The 23274-nt window shown below is 40.4% G+C and overlaps 1 protein-coding gene across 1 annotated transcript in view; it reads left to right on the forward strand.

Moving 5' to 3' along the window:
* Nucleotides 1–632: 632 nt before the first annotated feature.
* Nucleotides 633–23274, forward strand: part of LOC308301249 (solute carrier family 22 member 2-like) — a 40197-nt gene continuing 17555 nt past the window's right edge. Inside the window, exon 1 of the mRNA XM_080745165.1 lies at nt 633–1140. Coding sequence (XP_080601291.1) covers nt 787–1140 — 354 coding nt within the window. The 5' untranslated portion in view covers nt 633–786. The remainder of the gene's footprint in view (nt 1141–23274) is intronic.

The following is a 23274-nucleotide window of genomic DNA, read 5'->3' on the forward strand; positions in this document are numbered from 1 at the left end:
CTGTAATGTTGTAGGTACAGTATAAGCTACAGTAGGATTAAAGAGAGATTGGCAGGGGTGCCTGCTAGCCTAGCGGTCCAGGTGCTTAACACATAGGCTCTGATGCCTGACGGTGTGTCGTGTTTCGAGTCCCGACGGCCTTTGCTGCATCTCTCCCCATCTCTCTCCCTGTTTCCTGTCTACAGTACTATAATAACGATAAAGGCAGAAAGCCCCAAAAATACCTTTAAAAGAGAGAGAGAGATTGGCTAGATGATAAACAGTAACATACCGGTATGCATTTTAACTCAGGCAAACAGCTGTACTCAAACATTTGACACTGTTTAAGACATACATTCCAGTTGTTCGATAATTATATTTTCTACCTTCATTGATAATAAACTGAAGAGAGACAGTTCTAGCTTTGTTTTTGTTTTTACTGTGAAACACTCATTCTCTTCTCATGTGTACACATTTACTCATTGAGAGAATTATTTGTTTTGGCATCTCTATCTAACCCTATTAAACAGTAACATGGCATCTCCACTACTGTGCATAGTGAATGAATATTCAATCTAGTTACACTTTGTGGACTTTAACTTCTGGCCCACTGGCAAGAAGTTGCAGAGTAGCCTAAGCCTACAGTAGCCATATCAGACTCAGAAGCTGTCCCATACATGTCAGCGTTGTTCAAATCCCTAAAAGAAACTTTTCAGTACTTGTCAGTACTTCTACTTCATCTCAAGCAATATCTTAGTATTTTCCATCTTCAGACAGTAGCCATCTCTGGAGATAATAGCCCACGTAATGGCAACTTTCGATGATATCTTGGAGGAGGTCGGCAACTTCGGACGCTGCCAGAAACGCCTCTTCGCGTTATTGTGCCTCGTGTCGCTGCCGTTCACGGGCTTGTACGTTGGCGTGGTGTACCAGGGCTTCACCCCGGAGCACTGGTGCCGTGACCCGACCGTGGTGGAGATGAGGCAGAGCTGTGGCTGGAGCCTGGCGGACTCACGCAGGCTCACCGTCCCCCTGGTCAACACCTCTGGAGAGCTGCTCCACAGCACCTGTGAGCAGTACGACCTGGACTGGAACGCCACCGGACTCACCTGTGACACGCAGAAGATGGACCTGAGCAGAGCTGGCCTCACGGCATGTAAGGTTTGTACCGCTTTCCTTATCTGTTCTACTAAATAAAACCCAGTTTTCTTCCTCTAGGTCTAAGATACAGAATAGTATGTTTTTTTGTACATAGTTTACCTGCTATTCTATAGAGGGTATGCGCATGCATAAAGTGAATGGCAAATCGAGTGGCAAAGTGAGTGGCAAAGTGAGTTTAACGTTGTTTAACATCGTTTAATGCAATCAGATAGGACTTTTCTGTCTGGATGTATGGGCTGTCAAGGCCATAAAGTAGTTTTTTGCTACTCAGTACTCGTTCCAGCATAACTTCCGGGTGGGAGGCTCTCTCCATTCCGACATGTCGCCACTCCGAAATTGACTTCTTATTGTCGGAGTGGCGACACTCCCATGGGGGTTCGGTTTAGGGTTAGGGTTAGATATAGGGTTAGTGTCGGAATGGAGACATGTCGGAAAGGAGAGATGTCGGAGTGGAGAGATGCACTCCTTCCGGGTATGATGATGATGTCACGCGCATACCCTCTATAGCTACTATGATGGTGTGATTAAATGGTGAGATTGGTATGTGTGCGTGTGCTCATGTCAGCTGTTGGCTGTGGGGCAGTGATACCTGCTGTTGCTATGGGAACCAGGTGAGCGAATGGCGAAAACCCTGCAAATTTCATTGGCCACTGCGTGGGTCACACCACACCTGTATGTGCCGCTGCAAATCCAAAGGCGTTTCCCGTGGCGGGTGACATCATAAAGAGATTCTAAAAGTGAGACAGAGACAGTGGGGGTGGACAGGGAGGCAGGGAGAGAGAGAGGGAAGATGGAGATTGGAGAGAGAGCCTGTTTGACCCATGCAATAACCGCTGCTGGGTACCAGAACCTGAACACGCTGCTGTCTGCTATAACACTGGGCAAGATGAAAGATGGACAAAATATTAAAGACTTTTCTCTAAACACGTATTGCACTTCTTCCTTCCTTCCTGAAAAATGCGCTATTGTTTGGAATTTTACATTGACCTCTTATTTGTTGGAAGATAGGCTAAGCTACAGTAACCAAAAAGTGTACCTATACCTTTCTGTAACAGAGACATTTGTAGCATTTGTGGCACCCCTATTTGTGTACTGTAACCATAATCGCTTTTGGCTTTGTGTTTGAGGCCCCTCAATGTGAGGATCATGTCCAGGGACATGCTGGGCCCCTGATTCAGCCCGGGAAAAAGAGTTGGAGAGGCCCTCATTGCGCGCTATAGAGAGAGATCTCTCTCTCTCTATAGCGCTGCTGCTACTCAAAGATTTGCCATTTCAGATCATGACAAGTGACAAGCCAGTGGGCCAATTACATGAGTTATATTTTGTCGTTGTCGGGTGGAAACCTTGTATGTCCAAAACCGTTTGTTTTGTATTTATCATTTAAAAAATGATTTAAACTAGTGAAAACAGCCGATCTCCTGTTTTCACTACTTTTGTGCAACGGCCTTGTATATGATGAAGCAGGGCTTTTACAAATTTGAAACTTGGAGATACAAGGTTTCTGCCCGACGAGTGACGATTTACTTTGTTGGCCGCCCAGCCCCCAAAATGGAACGAAGGCCGACATTTTATTTATATTGTTTTCCTAATGGCCGGCCTGGATCGGCCGGGAATGAACCGGCCGTTCGGGAGTTGTCCCGCTTTTCCCAATGGCCAGCACGTCCCTGGTCATGTCTTATTGAAATTTGGCCTCTATGTGCGTTGCAGGCTCATCCTTGGCGCTGTGAGCTTGTATATCTGCTATTTTTCAATAGTTAACATTCATGGGGGGCCCGCAGTGAATCCTTGTACCCAGGGCCCAGAATTTGGTGTGACGCCCATGTGAGTGGATAAGGTTGTGGGTGCCAGGCTGCCGGCAGGGCAAAGTTTACACAGTTTCCTGCTGTAGGCTCTTTGATCACAACAAACTGGGAACTCAAAAGGTTGAAGTTGAACTCACAGACTACGGTAGGTTAGAGACTTTTTGGACATTTTGAAAAGACACAAATCTTGTGAAAAGTACAATATTACATTATAGTCATATTGGTACCACTGTGGCACCATATAACTACACTATAGGATAGGGGTGGCACTGGCACTGCAAAGCATTCATTAGGCTATAGTTGGGTCCATTGTACTTCTTGAAATCTTCTTAAATGAACGAATGTTTTTTTTTTCTTGTTTTTTTTTTCATAAGACCCATCCCTTGCAAGACATCAAAAACAAATAATATCACATTCACTTCTTGGAAAATAGAAATGAATTCACCCATTTCCCCAACACACTATGGTGTGTGTGTGTGTGTGTGTGTGTGTGTGTGTGTGTGTGTGTGTGTGTGTGTGTGTGTGTGTGTGTGTGTGTGTGCGTGTGCGTGTGTGTGTGTGTGCGTGCGTGCGTGCCTGCTTACATTGGACTGTCAGAATCCAGGAGATTAGAATTGTAACTTTACTAACTGACGGCTAAGATGAAAGGACACATTAGCAAAGTGATGGTGTGGTGGTCTAATCATCAGACTCCATGCACAGAGATTCCATGTTCAAATCCAGTCTTCCTGGAGTTCACCGCTGGAGTCTTTCAGCTTAAGTTTAATAATTGAAGGTAACATACTAAAGAACACTTCAACATTACTAAGAGATGTGTGACTGAATGGTGTAGTAGTCTAATTATCACACTCACAGCACATACATTCCACTTTTAAATCAGCAGTTTAATTTAATCTTAATAATTGAAGACCAACATAAAATAGGACTAGATTTAACCTGAAGAATGTGTTTGAGTGTTGCTGTAATGGTCTAAGCAACTGATTTTATGTGCAACCAGTCCTTGTTCAAATCCCACACCTCCTGTTATTTAATGCTGGAGTTTCAACTTAACTTTACTAACTGAATGCAATCAATTCAATTCAATTCAAAGGAGCTTTATTGGCATGAGAAAATACTTCAATTTCAATCCAAAAGCCGTTGTTGCGACCGTAGGTCGCATTTACTATCAAACCCTGCACAAACTGTGAGTGAGTCCGTCAGTCTGTCTGTCACACCTCACACGTCACACTCTTGCCCTGCTCATATCTCCGCAACCGTTGCCCCGATCCATGCCAAATTTTGCACACACACTCCTTACCTGCCAAACTACAACCTCCAAGAACCTCCGGAGCTCCAGGGACCCAGGTCCCTGGGGGACCCCCAGATGTAAAAAATGACCAAATGTGCTAAACTGACCAAATGACCACCCCAACGGGGCTGCTCACGGGGAATTCCCGGGGACCACCGACTCCTGGTGCTCCAGAACGGATGCAAAAGTGGTGGCGCCCCCAGTGGAGGACCCCCTACACTGCAGCTCACATACAATGCCGTAACTCCGGCTAGGAGCGACCGGGACAGCCGGGGCCGGTACCTATTCGTCCGCCTTGCCGGCGCGGAGACCCCACCCCTCATTTCTCACATGGCCCTCTTCTAGCGCCACCATGAGGCCGATTCTTGCAAAACACATTTTTGGACACTGCTCCTACAATTTTTGCCCTAAAATCACGCAAATCGGTACACAGTATGTCTACACTCATCCCATCAACATGAATCTCTCCCATATAGCGCCACCTCCAGGCCGATTTTTAAAAACACATTTTTGGACACTGCTCCTACAGATTTTGCCCTAAACTCACGAAAATCACTACACAGTATGTCTACACTCATGTCATCAACATGGATCAGGAAGATTTTGGCAAAACACATTTTTGCCCTATTTGTGGAGATAAGTGACCTACGGTCGCTTATCTCCCGATTAGGGAGCCTTACTGGTGATATTGCATCTGCAATGGCTTGGAATTAAAGAAAGATAGAATATGAAATTTAAAGATATAAGTGGTTATTTAGGCCAAAACCATATTATGGACCAATATTAAATATATTTTGAAAAGCATGGTGGGACATGCAACCTCTATGCTGGGAGTCTGACCTTCAGACCGCTACACTGTCCCTAACTGCAGCTAAATATTGGTGCTTGTGAAAAAAAGTCTATAGTTACAACCAGTGTGGATAAGAGGTCGTCAAGATACAGGCCTTGAACACAGAAAGTGATGATTCAAAACCAGTATTACATTTTCTCCATCGTTTTCCTGGCTTTTATTTTTTATCTATGATTTCAATAAATAGCAAGACAGAATACACTACAACTATGCACCACAGTAGTGCAGTGGTAAAGATATAGGAAATATAACTCAAAAGTCCTCAGTTCAAATCCAGCAAAGACATCTTGACAATTTTTACCTCTATCTAAAATTTTAACATTAAATAAAAATGTCTATGATTGGAATCCACTCATTCTAGTTGAATAAAACATAATGATTCGGAGAATGATACCTGAGTGTAACTCAATTTTATCGAGTAGTTTATAAGGCTGAAATATTGTTTGAATCCAACTCAGTTTTATAAAGTACTTTTTATAGAGCTGAGTAGTTGACTCACCCCTTTCCCTTGATTGGTCAAATAAGTTGGTTACCTGCTATGCAAAGCATGCTGGGAAAAGCATGCTTCTATGTTTCCAGGGGCATTTTCTAAGCGTTTGTGAGCTAAAAATGCTATATGTGTTTGCCTTGGCAAGCTGACTGACACACGTCGGAATTTGATTTGTCGGTATTTGAGCCTAAACCCTAACCCCAGCTGCTAGGGTGCTAGGTTAGGGTTGAGCTCCCTCACCCAGTATTTGCAGACAAGAATAGTGCCTTGTCACCTTAATAAATTGATTATATTACATTTGTCTGAATTAACTCAAAAGATATGAACTATTCCATTGATAATATTATGTATGATTTTAGCCATAAAATGGAACACTGCCTATACCTGGATTTGGTCCTTGAAAATAAACCTAAGACAATTTGAAATGTGGATATACAAATGACTTATATTGAAAAAACACAGGATTAGAATATAAATTACTCACATTAAGCGTGTAAATTAAATTAATTAATATGAGTTATATAAATTGAATTACAAGCCAAGAATATTATTCAGTAATACTGATTGTAAATACTGGCCATAATTGTATTAAGTAGCTTATGTGTAATGTTTTAACTGTAATTTTTACTACAAAGTGCAAAATTTAATAGAACATGATAAATTCAGTGATTAAGTAACAGTCCTTGCACATAGAGGGTTCTGAGTTCAAATCCAGCGTCAAGTTTTCTCTAACTTTTACATAGCTCTTTTACCCCATGAAATACAAACTACAGGTGGTGCAGTGGTAAAGGCATAGAATTAGCAAAGCAGCATGAACATTTTCCCAAGTTTTACCTGTCTCTAACCCAATTCTTTTGCTAAAATTACAATTTAAAGTCATAACTTCAATGGTAGAGTGGTTAAAAACCAGTCCTTGAGTATAGTAGGTTCTGAATTCAAGAGATGGAACCATGAGGTAAAGTGGTACTAAAATTGGCTTGAATGGATTGACTATGTAGGTTCTTTCTAAGTACCTTACCAATCTTCTCTGTATTGTTCCAATTTTAGCCCAAATATATTGTCCTGTTGCCAACAAAGGGCATTTTGGCGTGGCATCCGAAATGGCTTGAAATTAGAGACAGTCAGAACATATTTAAATATCTGAGTGGTTGTTAAGGCTAAAACCTGTATACAACTATATTATGATACTTTAGTACCCTGACCAATATTTATATAAGATATTTTGATAAGCATGGTGGGGCCATTTTAAAAAACTTACAAGATTAGTTTCATTGAGTTAACCTTGATGTAGTCATGGTTATCATGGCAACAATCACCAGAAACCATGGTGGAGTAGTGGTTAAGAAACAAGTCTCTAATGGTGGTGGTTCTGGGTTCAAATCATCTGAGCATGTTTTTCCAAGTTCAAACTGGAACTACCACAAGCAGAACTATTTGTTGATTACTTTTTATTTTATTCTAAAGCAGTGGTTACAAGCCCTGTGGCTTGCAATCAGTATGTTCTTGGTTTGAAACCAGCAAGAACATTTTCCCAAGTTTTACCTGGCTCTCAAAACCCAATCTTTTACAAAGATATCCACATAGCTGTAGAAAAGAAATAACTTCAATGGTGTAGTAGTTCAGCTGCAGCTCTCTAGTACAGAAGGTTGTGAGTTCAAATCCAGTAGTGACTATACTCCAACTTTTACCTGGATCTTTTACATTTATCTAAACTTACACTGAAGAACACACAAGAGAACAATATAATTGTGGGCTCGCCAGTACCTGGCGAGCACACTTTAGATATTGTCATTATTGTGGGCTCGCCTATAAGGCGAGCACACTTTAGATATTGTCATTATTAGTGTGGTTGCCCTTACAGGGCAACACACTATAGTTCTAGGGAAACTTTATTTATAGTGTAACCAAAAGTTTGGCGCGAATCTCCTCCCACAGTTTTTGCGCCACACACTCGCGCCATATGTCAAATTGACCGGGTTAATCGGGAATCGTGTGCTATTACTTTTCTAAGAGAAAGGTTGTATCGTTTAATTGATATGAATTTATTAGTGAATTAATTTTCCCCATTGACTTATAATGGGAATCGCTAAAACTCAAATTCAATAATTTTTCTCTCGCAAACCATAGGGGCTACAGTTTCAAAACTTGGAGAGGAGATTCATAATAAGGGTAAGAATTAATAAAAAAATAATTACATCAGTCGGCCACATGGTGGCGCTATAACACCCCACTTTACCTTTTGCCCTATAACTCTTGAACCGTAGGTCGGAAAATTAAAATTCCTTTTTCCCTGGATTCCTTGGGTCATGACGCATCTCCTCATATAGGCCACGCCCATTTGCGTCAGGATAGATTTTCCGCCATTTTGAATTTTCTTCAAAACACACTTTTTGCTCCTTTTCCTACATATTTACTCCAAATGTCACAAAAATCAGTACACATGATCTCTGGACCCATGCGATGAACATATTCAAGCGATATTTCGATAGTCCATACCGTTCGTCCGTAACAGGGTTCCAAAGTTAGCGGGAGGGGCCAGTTTCGCCAAAAATAGCCATAAATAACAAACGAAACATCCAGTCAACACCAAATTTTAAACACAAGTCGCGGGTGGGATATTCAACAAATCCCCAGAAGCATTTCCACTTCGACCCTTAGGGGGCGCCACAAATGCGCAAAACGTAACCGTTTCAGGCCAAAACGCGTTTTTCAGGGGGAACAACCCTCTCAAAACGAAACACAAATGATCTCGGGAGCGACGTGACAACATAATCGCCTTGTGAAACTGGGGCGGGGCGGGCAACCACACTCGCAATTTCCCAAATTGCACATTTTCTAGTTGTGGGCTCGCCAGTACCTGGCGAGCACACTTTAGATGTTGTCATTATTTATTTATTTAGTAAGTAGACGGGATTTTCGGTTCCTTTCTACTCCTACATACTTAGTGAGAAAATGAAAATAAAAATATCAATGTGTTCAGCTTACAGTGGGGAAGTGTGCTATTACTTTTTACAGCAATCGGCCAAATGGTGGCGCTGTAGGAAGCCTTCGAAAGTACGATCTTTGAACAGGTATAGCTCATGCTGTGTTATACATACAGCCATGAAACCTGTATACACGTATGCGTCTCCTCATGCCGAACAACTTTTACCCTCTGACTTTTGACCTCTGACCTTTAGGTCTCCCACAATTTTGAATTATATGAAATACAGTAAAAATCTATCTCCTCCTGGGATTTTTGAGTTAAGCGCACAAAACTTTTTTCACATGGACTTTGGACCAATACCTATACAGTCTATGTGGTGAGAAGTTTGTACGTTAAACCATTAATTTTTAATAATTCAATTCATATTGCGGTTTTATGCAAATTATTATTCTGCCTCTAAATCAAACATGCAAAGTGTTACTTTCATGGCATTTGGCAAACATGTAGAGGGTTAGTCCAAATATCCCTGAAACCAATCTTATTCCAATTGGCCAAAGGGGGGCGCTATACGAAGCGTTTGAAAATTCAAACTTCAAACGGACATAAGTCTTGACTCGTTTCGTTTGAAGACATGCAACTTGTTACACGCGTGCTTTGACTCAAGCGGAAGACATCTGTGTCGTTGTTAAGTAAGCTCCGCCCTTCGATTTTCCGCCATTTTGAGCAGTTTGTAAAACGCGTAAACCCGCTTTTATTCTGGAATTTTCGCGTCACGTGCACAAAACTTTTTTTTACGTGAACTTTGGACCGATATCTAAAGATCTGTCAGATCGGATTTCTTTAACATTGGAAACATGCTTTTTTAAATAATTCAAACAATATTGCATTTTTATGCAAATTATTCTTCTGCCTCTAAAACATACATGCAAAGTCACATTTTCATGACAAAATAGTGTAGAGGGTTAGTTCAAATATCACTGAAACCAATCTTACCCCAAATGGCCAAAGGGGGGCGCTATATAATTTTGAGCAGTTTGTAAAACGCTTAAACCTGTTTTTATTCTAGGATTTTTTTTGCAATTTGCATGAAACATTCTACACGCAATCTAAGGACCTTTATCTAACATGCCTATGAAGTGCACACAAAAAAATTATAATAATAATAATAAATATAGCTGCAAGCAGCGATAAAGTGTCCAAAGCCAAAAACACCTCAAATCATGAACACAGCCTGGGATGTGCGTGAAATCTTGCAAGCACATTCCCGATAGGTCAAGGAACAGATACCAACCTTCTCACATTGGCCTGTTATAGCGCCACCAGCGGGTCAACTTTTGCATAACACATTTTTGGAACAAAATGGACCAATCTTTGATGTCAGTAACGTCAAAGAGAGCACTGCCTGCGATCTTGACATTTTGTGCTTTTATAGCCATTGTTTTCTGGCTTGAAGCGAGCCCACAATTGTTTCGAAGGAACAATATTTTTCTAGTTTCTATACTATACTAGTCATATCAAGTTCTCCTCAAAACTTCGGTTCCTTTCTACTCCTACATACTTAGTGAGAAAATGAAAATAAAAACATCAATGTGTTCAGTTTACAGTGGCGACGTGTGCTATTACTTTTTACAGCAATCGGCCAAATGGTGGCGCTGTAGGAAGCCTTCGAAAGTGCGAACTTTGAACAGGTATAGCTCATGCTGTGTTTGAGGTACAGGCATGAAACCTGTATACACGTATGCGTCTCCTCATGCCGAACAACTTTTAGCCTCTGACTTTTGACCTCTGACCTTTAGGTCTCCCACAATTCGGAATTATATGAAAAACAGTAAAAATCTATCTCCTCCTGGGATTTTCGCGTCAAGTGCACAAAACTTTTTTCACATGAACTTTGAACCTATATCTACACAGGCTATGTGGTGAGAAGTTTGTACGTTAAATAATGATTTTTTAATAATTCAATATATATTGCGGTTTTATGCAAATTATTCTTCGGCCTCTAAATCATACATGCAAAGTTACACGTTCATGGCATTTGGCAAAGATGTGGAGGGTTAATCAAAGTATCACTGAAACCAATTTTATTCCAATCGGCCAAAGGGGGGCGCTATACGAAGCGTCTGAATATTCAAACTTCAAACGGGCATAAGTCATGACTCGTTTCGTTTGAAGACATGCAACTTGTTACACGCGTGCTTTGACTCAAGCGGAAGACATCTGTGTCGTTGTTAAGTAAGCTCCGCCCTTCGATTTTCCGCCATTTTGAGCAGTTTGTAAAACGCGTAAACCCGCTTTTATTCTGGAATTTTCGCGTCACGTGCACAAAACTTTTTTTACGTGAACTTTGGACCGATATCTAAAGATCTGTCATATCGGATTTCTTTAACATTGAAACATGCTTTTTTAAATAATTCAAACAATATTGCATTTTTATGCAAATTATTCTTCTGCCTCTAAAACATACATGCAAAGTCACATTTTCATGACAAAATAGTGTAGAGGGTTAGTTCAAATATCACTGAAACCAATCTTACCCCAAATGGCCAAAGGGGGGCGCTATATAATTTTGAGCAGTTTGTAAAACGCTTAAACCCGTTTTTATTCTAGGATTTTTTTGCAATTTGCATGAAACATTCTACACGCAATCTAAGGACCTTTATCTAACATGCCTATGAAGTGCACACAAAAAAATTATAAAATAATAATAATAAATATAGCTGCAAGCAGCGATAAAGTGTCCAAAGCCAAAAACACCTCAAATCATGAACACAGCCTGGGATGTGCGTGAAATCTTGCAAGCACATTCCCAATAGGTCAAGGAACAGATACCAACCTTCTCACATTGGCCTGTTATAGCGCCACCAGCGGGTCAACTTTTGCATAACACATTTTTGGAACAAAATGGACCAATCTTTGACGTCAGTAACGTCAAAGAGAGCACTGCCTGCGATCTTGACATTTTGTGCTTTTATAGCCATTGTTTTCTGGCTTGAAGCGAGCCCACAATTGTTTCGAAGGAACAATATTTTTCTAGTTTATTTATTGTGGGCTCGCCAGTACCTGGCGAGCACACTTTAGATATTGTCATTATTTATTTATTTATTTATCTAGTAAGTAGACGGGATTTTCGGTTCCTTTCTACTCCTACATACTTAGTGAGAAAATGAAAATAAAAACATCAATGTGTTCAGTTTACAGTGGCGAAGTGTGCTATTATTTTTTATAGCAATCGGCCAAATGGTGGCGCTGTAGGAAGCCTTCGAAAGTGCGAACTTTGAACAGGTATAGCTCATGCTGTGTTTTAGGTACAGCCATGAAACCTGTATACACGTATGCGTCTCCTCATGCCGAACAACTTTTACCCTCTAACTTTTGACCTCTGACCTTTAGGTCTCCCACAATTCGGAATTATATGAAAAACAGTAAAAATCTATCTCCTCCTGGGATTTTCGCGTCAAGTGCACAAAACTTTTTTCACATGAACTTTGAACCTATATCTACACAGGCTATGTGGTGAGAAGTTTGTACGTTAAATAATGATTTTTTAATAATTCAATATATATTGCGGTTTTATGCAAATTATTCTTCGGCCTCTAAATCATACATGCAAAGTTACACGTTCATGGCATTTGGCAAACATGTGGAGGGTTAGTCAAAGTATCACTGAAACCAATTTTATTCCAATCGGCCAAAGGGGGGCGCTATACGAAGCGTCTGAAAATTCAAACTTCAAACGGGCATAAGTCATGACTCGTTTCGTTTGAAGACATGCAACTTGTTACACGCGTGCTTTGACTCAAGCGGAAGACATCTGTGTCGTTGTTAAGTAAGCTCCGCCCTTCGATTTTCCGCCACTTTGAGCAGTTTGTAAAACGCGTAAACCCGCTTTTATTCTGGAATTTTCGCGTCACGTGCACAAAACTTTTTTTACGTGAACTTTGGACCGATATCTAAAGATCTGTCAGATCGGATTTCTTTAACATTGAAACATGCTTTTTTAAATAATTCAAACAATATTGCATTTTTATGCAAATTATTCTTCTGCCTCTAAAACATACAAGCAAAGTCACATTTTCATGACAAAATAGTGTAGAGGGTTAGTTCAAATATCACTGAAACCAATCTTACCCCAAATGGCCAAAGGGGGGCGCTATATAATTTTGAGCAGTTTGTAAAACGCTTAAACCCGTTTTTATTCTAGGATTTTTTTTGCAATTTGCATGAAACATTCTACACGCAATCTAAGGACCTTTATCTAACATGCCTATGAAGTGCACACAAAAAAATTATAAAATAATAATAATAAATATAGCTGCAAGCAGCGATAAAGTGTCCAAAGCCAAAAACACCTCAAATCATGAACACAGCCTGGGATGTGCATGAAATCTTGCAAGCACATTCCCAATAGGTCAAGGAACAGATACCAACCTTCTCACATTGGCCTGTTATAGCGCCACCAGCGGGTCAACTTTTGCACAACACATTTTTGGAACAAAATGGACCAATCTTTGACGTCGGTAACGTCAAAGAGAGCACTGCCTGCGATCTTGACATTTTGTGCTTTTATAGCCATTGTTTTCTGGCTTGAAGCGAGCCCACAATTGTTTCGAAGGAACAATATTTTTCTAGTTTATTTATCTAGTAAGTAGACGGGATTTTCGGTTCCTTTCTACTCCTACATACTTAGTGAGAAAATGAAAATAAAAACATCAATGTGTTCAGCTTACAGTGGGGAAGTGTGCTATTACTTTTTACAGCAATCGGCCAAATGGTGGCGCTGTAGGAAGCCTTCGAAAGTACGATCTTTGAACAGGTATAGCTCATGCTGTGTTATACATACAGCCATGAAACCTGTATACACGTATGCGTCTCCTCATGCCGAACAACTTTTACCCTCTGACTTTTGACCTCTGACCTTTAGGTCTCCCACAATTTTGAATTATATGAAATACAGTAAAAATCTATCTCCTCCTGGGATTTTTGAGTTAAGCGCACAAAACTTTTTTCACATGGACTTTGGACCAATACCTATACAGTCTATGTGGTGAGAAGTTTGTACGTTAAACCATTAATTTTTAATAATTCAATTCATATTGCGGTTTTATGCAAATTATTATTCTGCCTCTAAATCAAACATGCAAAGTGTTACTTTCATGGCATTTGGCAAACATGTAGAGGGTTAGTCCAAATATCCCTGAAACCAATCTTATTCCAATTGGCCAAAGGGGGGCGCTATACGAAGCGTTTGAAAATTCAAACTTCAAATGGACATAAGTCTTGACTCGTTTCGTTTGAAGACATGCAACTTGTTACACGCGTGCTTTGACTCAAGCGGAAGACATCTGTGTCGTTGTTAAGTAAGCTCCGCCCTTAGATTTTCCGCCAATTTGAGCAGTTTGTAAAACGCGTAAACCCGCTTTTATTCTGAAATTTTCGCGTCACGTGCACAACACTTTTTTTACGTGAACTTTGGACCGATATCTAAAGATCTGTCAGATTGGATTTCTTTAAAATTGAAACATGCTTTTTTAAATAATTCAATGAATATTGCATTTTTATGCAAATTATTCTTCTGCCTCTAAATCATACATACAAAGTAGCATGTTCATGGCATTTGGCAAAGATGTAGAGTGTTATTCCAAATATCACTAAAACCAATCATACCCCAATTGGCCAAAGGGGGGCGCTATATCATTTTGAGCAGTTTGTGAAACGCTTAAAACCGTTTTTATTCTAGGATTTCTTTTTAGCAATTTGCATGAAACATTCTACACGCAATCTAAGGACCTTTATCTAACATGCCTATGAAGTGCATACAATAAAATAATAAAATAATAATAATAAATATAGCTGCAAGCAGCGATAAAGTGGCCAAAGCCAAAAACACCTCAAATCATGAACACAGCCTGGGATGTGCGTGAAATCTTGCAAGCACATTCCCAATAGGTCAAGGAACGGATACCAACCTTCTCACATTGGCCTGTTATAGCGCCACCAGCGGGTCAACTTTTGCACAACACATTTTTGGAACAAAATGGACCAATCTTTGACGTCAGTAACGTCAAAGAGAGCACTGCCTGCGATATTGACATTTTGTGCTTTTATAGCCATTGTTTTCTGGCTTGAAGCGAGCCCACAATTGTTTCGAAGGAACAATATTTTTCTAGTTACAGACTACAGTTGGTGCAGTGGTAAAGACAGAGTTTCCAACTTTAACATCCTCGGTTCAAACCCAGCATAGATATCTGCCTTCTTTTACATTACTCGTGCGCCTTTATTTACTCTTGTAGTGAAAAACATGCAAAAGACACTGCAAAGTGTGAATCTTGATGGAGTAGTGGATATGAAATGGGTCTTGTTGACAGGAGGTTGTTGGTTCAATCCCAGCAAGAATCTTTAGTTTAGTTTTACCAGCCTCTTTTACCCTTGTCTGATCTTTTAATCAATAACATGCCAAAGACAAACAAAGCAGTGTGGTGGAGCAGTGGTTAAAGAGCAGGTCTTATCATCTGTGGGTGGTGAGTTCAATACCAGCAGGTATATTTTTCAAGATTGAACCGGCATTACCACAAGCAAAACCATTTGTTGTTTATTTTATCTTTCTTTATGTCCTCTTTTTACCTGGATTTCTGATATAGTGGCTAAGATACCGGGCTTGCAATCAGGATGATTTATTTGAAACCAGCAAGAACATTTCCCATGTTTTGTCTGGCTCTAGTAACTTAATCTTTCATTAAAAACTACAAAATGCAAATAAAATGTTAAATTCAGTAGGCTAGTGGTTAAGCTGCAGCCCTTGTATGTACAGGGTCGTGGGTTCACAACCAGACAGGAATTTTCTCCATCTTTTATCTAGTTCTTTTACCTTTATGTAAGCTTGAAAGAAAACAGATTAATAACTCCAGTGGTGCAGTGGTAAGATCCCTGACTGGCAATCCATAGGGTTCTGGTACGACTCCAGCAAAGGATTCTGTTTAACATTTATCTTATTCTTGCACCTTTATCTGATCTTTTACTGAAAATGTGCAAGAGAACGGAACCTGTACAAATCTTCATGGAGTAGTGGTTAAGGTGAAGGCTTTGTGGCTAGAAGGTCATCAGTTCAAACCTGGCAAGGATGTTGCTCAAAGTTTTAACTGGCTCCTATACCTTTAACTAATCTTCAATTAAAATTGTGTAAGAAAACCATTACTGCATGAGCTGTGGTGGTGCAGTGGACAAGATGCAGGACTACCAAGTAGAAGGTTCCTAGTTCAAACCCTGAAGAGGGGTTTTCCGAAGTTTTACCTGGCTCTTGTACCTTTACCTCTGATCTTTCACTTAACAGCTTGCCAGAGAACAGATTAAGTAAGATCCGCAGTGGTGCAGTGGTTAAGAAAATTGCCTCAGAGTTCAAACACTGCAAGTTCAAACCTCACCAATGGTGAAGGGAACAGTCTGAAAGATGGTTCAAGGAACGACCCTGAAAGATGGTTCAAGGAACAACCCCGATAGATGGTTCAAGGAACAACCCCGAAAGATGGTTCAAGGAACAACCCTGAAAGATGCTACGAGGGCAAACATGCAAAAGAAAAACCCGAAAGTTGACACAATAGAGATTCCCACAATACAAACCCCCGAAAGATGGTAAAAGACAGTATACATCAGAGTGTAAAGATCAGCGACACTAACGAGATTCCGAAAGCAACATCTCAAGCTGCGCGGTGACGAAGGGAAAGGTGGCAGAGAAAAGGAGACAAAGGGAAAAGCAACAAAATAAATATTTTAATTTTATTTAAATTTTAAGCCCCTCCCTCTACCACCTGAAGGAGGCGGGCTAAATCCATCCAACTCTTCTTATGGCCAAAAAAAAGAAGCTACTATTGCCCGGATTCAAACCCCCAACCCTCTGCTTTCAAGTCCTGTGTGTTACCTCTACACCACCAGGTCTTTCACACTGAATATATTCTGGGTCATATTTGAAGTCGAAGCAAGAGACGGCAAGTCAAAACATAAAAATATTTAAATATTCGCATATTTAATGTGGTGTTCTGTTTTTTCCATCATAAAGCTCATTGGAGAAAGGTGATATATAAATGCACCATTCACCATTTATATTTAAGTAATTTGATAAGTTAGCAAAAATAGAAAAGTTATTTTCTAATCAAACAGATAAGCTCTTGGGTTTTTACATACATTTTGGTCGTTACATTAAAATAATGAATGGCTATAAGGTTTCAGGCGGTGTCGTACTACACCCAAGCGTACATGTTTAACTGAAAAAACATCAGTCATGGCATGCAGCATATCACATTAATGAACAATTATAAGCTGAGCCACATAGTTATCAACTGCATTCAGTTTTTTAACAGATTTAAACAGCATCCCGTTTTTTTTTTACTGATTCTAGACAGCATTCTGCCTGTTTGACTTGAAACTTACATAAAACAGATTCCAACCGCTTCCATTCCATGACTTTGTTACAACATAAAAATCTCACCTCAACCATTAATAAAGGCTATGCGCATGCATAAAGTGAATGGCAATTTGAGTGGCAAATCGAGTGTCAATGTGAGTGGCAAAGTGAGTTTAACATTTTTTAACGTCGTTTAATGCAATCAGACCTTTTGTTTGGATGCATGGGCTGTCAAGGCCAGAAAGTAGTTTTTGCCACTCAATAGGCGTTCCCGCGTAACTTCCTGGTATGATGATGATGTCACACACATACCCTCTATATAGTAAAAAAAAACTCATATCATAAGACACAACATATCCTGTGACAACATACTGTAATAGTACTGTCAAAAACATGAACCAATAATACTGTCAAAAACATAATAATAACTCAGATTTATATAGCGCTTTTTAAAGTACCCAAAGACGCTTTACATGGGGGCAATTGAAAACTAAAAACTAAAAACAACTTTATTAGAGAAAACACCTTAAAACTAAAGGATAAAACCATTTAAAAACAATAAAGAAAACATGAACCTAACTAAACCTATGTCGTCAAAAATCACGACAAGGTGGGTTTTGATTTAATTTCTTTATTGACACAAATGTATATTAATAAACGCCTGTCAAAAGGATTTAGTAGTGTGTGTGTGTGTGTGTGTGTGTGTGTGTGGGTGTGTGTGTGTGTGTGTGTGTGTGTGTGTGTGTGTGTGTGTATCTGTTGGGAGGAGAGCAGATATAATTATTACAGGAAAACAAAATCAATAATACATTAATTAATAACATTTCCAATTAAAGGAGCTATAGTCAACGTTTTCATTGCAGGGCCGACACTTTGTTTACATCCTAGTCTATCCACAAGTTTCCAACATCCCATCGTGCATTGCGCAGAAATTGGACGGAGCTTCCGGCGCCGCAGCCGAGTGTGATCTACAAGCTCACAACGGCTGCATCTGCGACACGACGTGAGCTTGTATGTCTGCTGTTAACCGGAAGTGTGGTGCAGTGTGGTGCAAAACATTCTCCAGTAAATTCCCGCGGAAAGAGGTGGATAGACTAGAATGTAAACAAAGTGTCGGTCTGACAATGGCCAAAATGATTATTTTATCATGATTTTACGCTTTTTGTGGTCATTTTTTAATAGAAACACATATATGAAGCTTATTTTTTTATAAAATATTTTCGAAACATTTTTATTTTAGCATCCGTTTTTCAAGAAAAAGTTGACTATATCTCCTTTAACCATTCAATTAAAATAACATTAACGATATGGGCGTATAGAACCCATTTTCAATGTCCGAAATTGTTTTGTGGTGTTAAGGGCAGTTCACACTGAGCACCATGAAATACAGTCATAGTTATAGTGTGAATGGCCCTTTGATGTTAGGGTAAGTTCTTGTGGTGTATGGTGTGTGGGTTAAATTCATACCCTCTGGTAACACTCTTAACATGGTGTGGTCTAGTAGAGAAGGTGGGCATGAGGATCCTGATCCACTCCCTCAACAGTGGATCCACCCTGAACGTCAAACACAAAGGCCACAGATCACAAACTTATGCACAGTGATATTTATTATCACTTCATTTCAACAGTAGAATAATGATCAGATCCTATAGCTATAGACAGTTATATCTATAATCCATCTGAGGACAAAATTTGAGCGCTTTGTGCCAAGATGTAGGCCAGATGTAGGCCAGATGCAGGACAGATGTAGGCCAGATGTAGGCCACGCTTCAGAGCCCGGACAAAGCCAGATGTTGGAGCTACATCTGTCCTACATAGCCTGCACTGGGGCCGTAACGCTACAAAATAACATCACAATCAAACAATAGATGAAAACCTGGCAGCTAGCAGATACTCTAAGAGCGACTTACATTAAGCAAAGTAAACACATACATACACACACACATAGAACGTGTAGTGTCTCAGTAAACTAGGATCACATAGAGACGGCGTAGTCATGTGTCAGTAAACTAGGATCACATAGAGACAGCGTAGACATGTGTCAATAAACTAGGATCACATAGAGACAGCGTAGTCATGTGTCAGTAAACTAGGATCACATACAGTAGAGACAGTGTAGTGCTAAACCATGGGTCTTCAACAGGGGGTCCGGGACCCTAAGGGGGCCACAATGTCTTTGTGTGATAACAACTTCTTTTTGTTTTTTTACATTAACCACCTGAACCCAATAGCATCCCTATTCTGGTGGGTCCCAAAAATAGCCAATTTACTCACAACACGTCGCAGAGATTTGGTGAAGAGGGGAAAACCAATGTGAGAACGAATACAAGTAGCCAAAGGTCATGTTAAATGTCTGAGAAAACACATGAACATGAATCCTACACAACAACGATGACAGTGCTGTCAAACAAGTCTATGAAATCCATCAGAAGGTTTGATCTGTACACTGAAACTATGGGATAGCAGGTAAACAATGAACCTAGCATCAGTCTGAATAACATGCTTTCTAAATGACAATTCTAACATTGTGGTCAAGAAAAACAAGCCTAAGTAACAAAAACAAGAATGACCAGCATAGGCGATTCTAGCCTCTTCTAGCAGGGGGTGCAAGACTGGGTTCCTCATGCAGGCACGCTTGCACGCGTACGAACATTTTCGGATTTTGGTTTATTTTTTACCTAATTATAACACAATATAAACTGTGCTTTTTCTAGACACCAGGAGCATATGTCTGTATGATTTATGTACTTATTTTTCCAACAACTTGTGTGTAAAATACATTTAGGAGAGAGGTCTTTAGGAGCAGTTCACCACCAAATTCGCCACCAGAGCTAAGATACAGACACCTTTTTGCACTCCCTGGCGGCCAGGGGGTGCAAGTGCACCCATAGACTATGATGACCAGCATACATGTACATCTGCATGGTCGTCATATCTAGGTCAGTCACTAACATCAATCCAGCACAATGTGGAAGGGAAACGCTCTCTTCTCCTCCAGGCTAGTTTGTTAGTCCAGTGGTTCTCACCCGCGACACCCAAAATAATCATATTTGAACTGGGGATCCCCCACCCTGACAAGCACTTGGAATTGTAGGAGTTGAGGCATTACATTTTGTTTGACTCGGTTCCACAGATATTAAATATTGTGAAAATAGCAGATCGACAAGCTCAAAACGTTGAGCGTGTCAGCGTGGAGTATTGGGCGGGAGGAGTAGGACGAAGACTCTACCTCTAGTTATCAACTGGCATAATACAAGTAATCTTGTAGATTGGTTATTTTCACAATATTTATCTGTGGAACTGAGTCAAACTAAATGTAATGCCTACAATTAAAGTGCCTGTCAGGGTGGTGAGGGCCCCAGTTCAAATGTGATTATTTGAGGGTCACAGCCTGAAAAGTTTCGGGGACCCTTGATATTGAGTGTAAACCTACAGGATCTGCAATCCTGTGCCTTGCAATGTGTGCCTTGAGTGAGAGCTGACTGTCCAGGACAACACCAAGGCTCTGAATGAATGAATGACTGTCCAGGACAACACCAAGGCTCTTGGCTGTTGGAACGGAAGTCACCGGAGATAGAAACAGTGAGATCCTGCATGGGGCAGGACTTACCTGGGAAGAAGAGAAGCTCAGTCTTGTCAGGGTTCAGCTTGAGGTGGTGAGAAGAAAACATCCTCTGTGAGATGCCAGCCAGACATGCAGCGATGCACTCTTCAACCTGAGTGGTAGAGGAGTGGAGAGAGAAAAACTGTTGACTTACAATCAACTAATTGTGACCGTAGGTCGCATTTAATAAACAAAATCCCCTTTATGCCCATATATGGAGATTTCTGATGTCATCAATCCCAGGCCCTTCAACCTGAGTGGTGAGTGGAGAGAGAAAAACTGTTGACTTACAATCAACTAATTGTGACCGTAGGTCGCATTTAATAAACAAAATCCCCTTTATGCCCATATATGGAGATTTCTGATGTCATCAGTCCCAGGCCCTAACTGACCTAACCTGCTTTACTGAAAATGTTAATATTAAGTCCATATATGTATATGGATATATATATTGATAAAGGATAAAATAAATAAAATGAAGTGCCCATATATGGAGATCCCCAGGCATCAAACCCAGGCCCTAACTCGCCATGGCCCTGCTTGGCTTTACTAATTAACATATGTTTTATGCCCATATAAGGAGATCCCTGTCCCAATGTCATCAATATTAAGGACATATCTGGGAATGTCCATATTTGGTAACGCCCATATATTGGCATGTTTTGACAACATTGTTGACTATCATGCAGGAGTCTCCATAAATGGGTAACTGGTCAGATATACATCACTGGCCAGATGGCCAAGAATTCACTCTTTGTCAAGTCCCGCCCCATGTCGCTCTGTTACTAGGTGGGACAAAAAAAGCCAGGGAAGACTTTTTTGTCCATTCACTTCCATTATAAAAACAAGATTTTTCATAGCCTCATTATTGTTACTTAAAGTACCAAAAGAAAAACATCTAGGTGATATTAATTAAAAAGGAACAAAAAAGTACAGTAGTTACATTGCAAAACTGGCGTTTTCCCCCGAAAATACATGTTTTAATTCGTTTAACCAAAATAAATGCTCTGACACAGGCAGAGGGAGAGAGCCCCATAGTGCATTGCGCAGACGTTATACCGAGCTTCCGGCACCTCAGCCGAGTGTGATTTACAAGCTCACAACAGGCTGCATCTGCGACGCGACGTGAGCTTGTATATCTGCTGTTAAACCGAAAGTGTGGTCCAAATAATCTCCAGTAAACTCCCGCGGAAAGAGGTGGATAGCCCTGCCCTCAACATAAAATGTATTTTAATTGTAATTCTGCCCATTTAAAATATATGTACCCAATCGAATATCTTAGTTACATCGAATATCTTAGTTACATCGATATCGTTCATGTGAACTAGTTTGTTGAAACATATTCATTATAATTCCGTCTGGAATTCAGCCTTCAACCACCAGCAGCGGGGGTGAGACTTCCGCATCAGTCACAATGCAGAAGTCTAGCAGGAGATGTCTATGCAAGACTAGTAATCTACATAGCGATTTTTTTTTATCATTTCAACACATATTCACTGTGTATTCACTCCATTGTGTTCCAAAATGTTACTATTTATCAAGACAAAGAAAAAATAAAAATAAATATCAATATCAATTTAAAACTACACTCTTTCCATGTATGTGAACGAAAGAAAGAGGACTTTGTCCCACTGCATATCTCCACCCCCTGTAGCAAAAGAGAAGGATTTTTCTGGTTGGCCAGTCAGGGACCAATCAGAAGGCTGACAAAGGGTGAATCGGCGCGACCTCACCCTTTAGGGCGAGGTTGCATGTCGCCCTGAGGCGTCTTACTAGTTAGTATGAAAACCTGCAGATCATGTGCGTGCGTGTGTGTGTGTGTGTGTGTGTGTGTGTGTGTGTGTGTGTGTGTGTGTGTGTGTGTGTGTGTGTGTGTGTGTGTGTGTCAGTCAGTCCGTAACCCTCCATATGTGGCCAAGACAGCCTTATATGGAGGTCCCTGATGTCATCAATATTAAAGGAGTAGTTCACCCCCAAAATGACTTTTTTTCTGTTAAGTATGACATCATTTTGTAGGCAGTGGAGAATTTCTGCCCCCAGTTTCCGTGAATCTTTTTACTATTTTTACTATTTACACATTTTTCTTCTCTTTGTTGTTGAAAGGAAAGTGTTAGAATTATACTTTAGTCGTTATTTCTTAGTCGTCGTTTTTTTAAACTAGCCCTTAACCGTTCAAAGATATGAGCTCCGAAATGATGTGCAGTGTGTGGGTTATACGATGTGCACTGTGCACACAGTATATGAGGGATGGAAAGTAACTTTAACTGGTGCTTGCATGCTAATATGTAGGAGCATCAATGTAAGAAATACCCGTTCCATTTAACGGCTACAGAGATACTGTGTACCGATCTGCATGATTTTTTGACAACATCTGTAACAGGGCCAGAACCCCCCCCCGTGTGTGTGATTGTGCATGGCCTGAACAACAGCGCCCCTCCCTTAACATGTGTGGTCACAAAAGGTACTGTAGGCTAAATAGATATAGATACAGCATAAAAATGCTAATATACAGCATACGATTTGTGAAAGTGACAAACGGGCTTCACAGTTATGTCAGGTGTGTTCATATGCTAATGGTGATGCGATTTCAGATCAATTGCTCCAGCCACTGAGGAGAAACGCTGTGACAGACACTCACTCACTCACTCACTCACTCACTCACTCACTCAGACAGACATTCGCAAAATTATAGTATAGATAGCGAGGGACAGAAAATGCTCTGGGGGCAGATTCTCCTCTGCCTACAAAATGATGTCACGGCTTAAAAGCCCCAATGATT

Source organism: Nannobrachium achirus (assembly GCF_963921795.1).
Source record: "Nannobrachium achirus genome assembly, chromosome: 16".
Classification (NCBI taxonomy): domain Eukaryota; kingdom Metazoa; phylum Chordata; class Actinopteri; order Myctophiformes; family Myctophidae; genus Nannobrachium; species Nannobrachium achirus.